The sequence below is a fragment of the Daucus carota genome, chromosome 1, assembly GCF_001625215.2.
Source record: "Daucus carota subsp. sativus chromosome 1, DH1 v3.0, whole genome shotgun sequence".
NCBI classification, from domain to species: domain Eukaryota; kingdom Viridiplantae; phylum Streptophyta; class Magnoliopsida; order Apiales; family Apiaceae; genus Daucus; species Daucus carota.
Genome location: NC_030381.2, coordinates 28,261,400 through 28,266,523, shown reverse-complemented (window position 1 = coordinate 28,266,523; position 5,124 = coordinate 28,261,400). Strand labels below are relative to the sequence as shown.

Sequence of the window (5,124 nt, the reverse complement as noted above, 5' to 3'; positions counted from 1 at the left end):
TATCTGGCTTTTATTTCAACAGGCTTATACAGTCACTACTGCTATCAAAGTTGATCACTTTTATTTACTAAATGTCAATCTGGGGTGATTCTCATGACCTCTAAGACAAGAAGATTAGCACATATGCTTCTCAGAAGATCAGGAACAGAGGTTGCCTGAGAGATTAGCACATATTATTCTCAAAGCAGCTCAAAAATACAAGCTAAATAACGGGAAGGAAACTTGCTACTTAATCTGACATATTACTCTGAAGAAACAAAAAACAGCAAATTTAATGGCAAAAAGCAAAACCAGCAAACATATTAATGTGATCCAGCCTATAATTGGCTTATGTCTCAGTTTCAATATTTTCCAACCAGTAATAGTTTACTGAGAAACGAGAAAAAAAACACTGCAACTTTTGTCTAAAAAGTTTTCCCCGCAAGAAACGTTTTGTCATAAAATGAGCTTAACCTATGTAATTAGAACATCCTAAAATCGTTTGGGGGCAGGGGTGTCCCCGCAAGCAGATAGGTAGTCCTAATGCACCTTTCAAATTAACTTCCATTTTTAAAATGGTTTTCGGCAAACAAATGAAGGCAAGAATCATCAGTCAATCTGACTGTCACAAGTACCAGCTGAAGGAGTTTCAGTTTCTTGCTCTGGAGTCTTCCTCTTTCGTTGATTGTTCTCAGGAGGGGGACTGTGCATGCAGAAAGACTATGTGAGGCGGACTGAACAATATAACATGTTATTGTACATCAGCTAATAAATTATTCTCTGGATTGGGGTGGGGGGATAAAGCACGAAGATCCAAAATATTAAAAGAATTACCCGAGGAACAAGGTGGTCATCATATCTGTTTTTTCAGCATCCGTTTGGCAATTTGTTTCCAGACTTGAGGGTACATGTTTTCTTGGAGAATATTTCCTTGGCACCTCGTGGTACTCAAGGTAGCCAGACACTGGGAGAGCATTTGGTGGGAAATAACTTTGAAGCTCCTCAATCTGCAATCATATTTGAAGCATTAAAACAGTAGATCATACAAAAATGATATTACTACAACCTGATTTGAGAATCACGTATATGAGAGAGACATGAAAGGAATTTTTCTCGAGGATGAATGATTTACCTTTCTGCGCAGATTAGCATTCTCCATGCTGACCTTCTGTTCCTGGTAGCAAGGGAAGTGGGAAAAAATAATAACAAGGTTATCTTGGTAATGCAGTGGCAACTGTTGTCTTTCATCACAGTGTTAAATGCAACAACATATATGCAATAGTACAAAATTTTGTCGTTCTTGTAAAATAGCGTCATGCTTCTTGTGCATATTGACTATGTTTTTTTATTCTCTCAATAAATTGCAGGAATCTATTTTATTTCAGTAAGGTATGAATTTGTCGTGCCAGCAGAAAAAAAAACAGAACAGGATGCCCCTTTTTATATGTAACTATAATTATCAGCAACCATATTTATATCTCATCGTTCTTGAAGGTTAAATATATACAAATTATTTCTTCTATCATATATAGCTGATCAACACTGTAAATTTTTACCTTTTTCCTTGATATTTCCAGTTGCTCCATCAGTAATTGTTCCTGAGATAATCGATCATTTAGTTAAGAAACCTGTCTTTCTGAATAAAACACTTCACTTAATAGATACAGAGTTACAGGTGGACACGTGTTGAAACCTTTTTGTCCTTAACAGATAATAAACCTTCATTCAAGAGCTGTTCTAACTGCTGCAATTCTTTTAAGCCCAAACCGCTAAGGTCCTTCCCCAGTATCTGCCTACGAAAGATGAAAACATGACCACAATAAGTACACTCTTCCATATACAAGTGTTTGACTACTTCAGAAGCTAAAACGAAACTTACATGTTTTTCATCTTGAGATCTGCAATCTGCTCTTTCAGATCATCGACATCCTGATCTTCCTTCTTCTTGAACACAATACATCAAGAAAAATAAACAGTAAGCTATATAGCTAAATAAAACTAGAAAGAATTTTTAACCAAAATGAGCATCTCATCTATAGATATGATTAACATGCTAGTCACATGATAGTTATTACTTATTTTCCCGTTAACCAAAGGACCCACCTAGTTTCTAATGCATTGCATATTTGTCAACATAGGGTGATAGTGAGATTTTTCTGCGATACTAAGTAACTAAAATTAAATAATAGATCATAAAGGAAATTTGCAGCTTACTGTTATCATTTTTAAAACATTCTGAGATTTTATTTCCATGGCACTTTTGCAGAGAAGCAATGTTGACTATAGTTTAATACATATAAAAGACACATGATATGTTATGACTAACATATCATTCATTCTCAGAAGTCAGAAGCTTAGGAACTTTTATCTTGACATCGTTACTGTCAGCAGACACTAAATAATTCAAATAGTAGAAGGAAAATGTTGTTTCAATTCATGTGCATCCAGTGGAGGAGCCAGAACTTACTGGTGAAGAGGGCACATTAAATTTTCTTTAGCCGTAATGAGCGAATGAACTATAAGAGGCTATTAGTGATATCTTCTGAGCCCCTATTTTACCTTTGGCCTTTTGTGAAAAGAATATAAGAAAAAAAGATATACTAACATTGATAAATAATTATATCAAATTTGAGAATTAGGAGGTACATGAGGGTTAAAATTGTATGTTTTTAATATTATATATGTGGGTTCTGCATGAAAAATACGTTTTTTCTTAAATCCCGGGGGCATGCACCCCCGGAGGCCGGAGGGCACAACGTGCCTCTGCCAGTAGCCAGTAGGTGCATCTAGTTACTGAAGTTTCTAAATAGAGGTGCGGTACTTTTCAATTCCCCTTCATCTTAGCATATATGCCATTATGTGGATGCACTAGACAGAGAAGAAAAAAGCCAAAAATATTTGAAATACGATTGATACATACCGGTACCTCATGCACGACTGCAGAGTTTTCAGAAGCTTCTAAACATTTGTTGTACCGGGCAAGTGTCTGATCCATACTGCAATAGCGAAGTAATGACAAGCATACTCAGAATATGATTTTTACCGACAAAGGAAACAGCTGTGCGCAAGATTGAAAAAAAACAAAACATGAACAGACTTGTATTGCCTCTTTTGGATAATATTGGAGGACTATACTAATTACTCAAAAGATATTGACAAAGAACTTGGTAATCTGCTGACGAAGCCCGCCCTGTGTATAATGTATTTATAATTATTTTCAAACAATTCAAGCAACGGTTCATTACAGGTCAACTACTCAATAGACGAGTTTATAATATTGCTTGTAAAGAATTTATCAATACGCAGAAGATTTTTAGGTAAAAATAATCATATACACTCCACCCCTGTTCTCCGGTGCGAAATCCTCCATTAATGCAAGGTTCAAGGAGAGGCACTTTAGTTCATTCTAATCCCCGACCGCCTAACAAAATTTACTGACCATAATCATATTAATTACATAGTTCTGTAAAAGAGAATATGGTTCTAATACAGTTTTGGTTTAAAAACCGAATGGAACATGAAATAAAACCAAACCAACATTTTGCAAGCCCAATTTCAATCAGTTGATGTATCCTTCCAGTGATCATAATCTTAGTCCAAATCAACAGTTGCTCTGAACAAGCACTGGTCCTAGTTACTGATATGAGGATCTGTAAGGTATTTCAAATCACTCGAATGAAAGAGCCTTTTTTATCAAGCCCAATTGCTCATCAAAGCTCAATCCATTAGAGGTCCAGCAAACATGCATCTAAAGATTTTAAATACTTATACAAATCTCAATCATTCATTCAGATATCTCTGTGGTTTCATTTGTTACTTGGAACCATTAAAATTAGCCCCTCGCCTTCAAAGATTACTCAAATATATATTGAATTTCAGTCTCAACGATACATGACAGCACATTGTTCACATCAAAGCATGTTGTTGACTTGACTCAACTCTCCATTCTATAATAACATTGAACAAGAAGACTTCTGTCAATTCAGCCGAAAATTGCAAATAAAATCATATAAACCAGCAATTATATTTACCTGATTAAGTTCTTATAAACAAAGATTAGCAACCACATTAAATCTACTCTAATTATCTTACACCAGATAAAAACAATTAAAGCTGATATGTCAATTCAAACAGATTCAGTAGCAAATTATAAGCAGCACCCAAATATATGTGAGAGAGAGAGGGAGAGGGGGGGAGAGAGAGAGAAGAGGGGGAGAGGTAGGGAGGGAGGGAGAGAGAGAGAGAGAGAGACCTGGAACTAGCAAACTCAAAAAGCTTGCCAGTGCTAGAGAAAACAATGACAGCAATCTCAGCATCACAAAGCACAGACAGCTCATAAGCCTTCTTCATCAAACCAGCACGTCTCTTGGAGAAAGTCACTTGCCTGCTATTCACATTCTCGATCTTGGCTATCTCAATTTTCCCCCTACCCATCTCTCCCAATTATCTGATTCACCCAAATCTCTCTCCTCTCTCCAAATCTCTCTCTATATAAAGAGTTCTTTTTCTGGAATATTCTTAAAAAGGAAAAGAAATACTGGGCTGGGCTGTCCAATTTTGTCTCTGTATATCCAAATTTATATCTCTGCTCCAATCAAAGAGAAGGTAAAGAGGCGTTGAGTTGAATTTGTAGACAAAAAGGGAATAAGAGAGAGAGAGAGAGAGAAGAGAGAGAGCTGAAAACAGAAATTTTGCATGGCATTAGATTTTATGCATGACACACCCTCTCCTCTTTTGACACCTTTTAGGAATCTTCTTTCGCCACGTGGGCCCACTTTTAATTTCTCCTCTATTTTCTATTTTGCTTTTTATTTTTATGATCACATGAAATTATAATCGGATTTTAGTCTCTGGTTATATGCACACGCCAGTTTTTACTCTCGTTTCATTAATCGTGATGATCCTCGAACAAAAATTCTCACCAATTAAAATCTTTCATATACACACACTATACTCTAATATAATTATAACGCTAATATATCAACGTAAATTTTTTTGGAGATATTTCTATCATTAGTCTTAAATTCTATTTCATCATGACAGCTAATATCTTCACGCATTTTTTAAAATTATCGGATATTCGATTCGTGACAGATAAACATATTCATATATTTTAGGAAAAAATTCAAATACTCGATTTCACTA

At 35.5% G+C, this 5,124-nt stretch overlaps 1 protein-coding gene across 2 annotated transcripts; it reads right to left on the bottom strand.

Moving 5' to 3' along the window:
• Positions 1-245: 245 nt before the first annotated feature.
• On the bottom strand, positions 246-4,662 carry LOC108214215 (MADS-box transcription factor 23-like). Of its 2 annotated transcripts, none has more exons than XM_017386087.2 (8): positions 4,232-4,662; positions 2,900-2,975; positions 1,859-1,923; positions 1,673-1,772; positions 1,536-1,577; positions 1,112-1,153; positions 814-986; positions 246-682 (listed from the first exon to the last, which is right to left on the bottom strand). In XM_017386087.2, exons 1-8 carry the CDS (start codon positions 4,411-4,413, stop codon positions 589-591), a joined length of 774 nt encoding a protein of 257 aa, XP_017241576.1. In that variant the 5' UTR covers positions 4,414-4,662; the 3' UTR covers positions 246-588. The 2 variants fall into 2 exon arrangements, with proteins under 2 accessions (XP_017241576.1, XP_017241583.1); XM_017386094.2 differs by having other exon boundaries at positions 248-682; positions 1,859-1,920.
• Positions 4,663-5,124: the final 462 nt, after the last annotated feature.

Bases quoted from the DNA above. Each gene is read 5' to 3' on its own strand.
- LOC108214215 (XM_017386087.2), bottom strand. From the start codon at position 4,413: ATGGGTAGGGGGAAAATTGAGATAGCCAAGATCGAGAATGTGAATAGC. The intron at 1,578-1,672 runs GTTTCAACACGT...CGATTATCTCAG, and splicing joins TATCTGTTAAGGACAAAAAG to GAACAATTACTGATGGAGCA. The intron at 683-813 runs GTAATTCTTTTA...CTGCATGCACAG, and splicing joins ATGACCACCTTGTTCCTCGG to TCCCCCTCCTGAGAACAATC.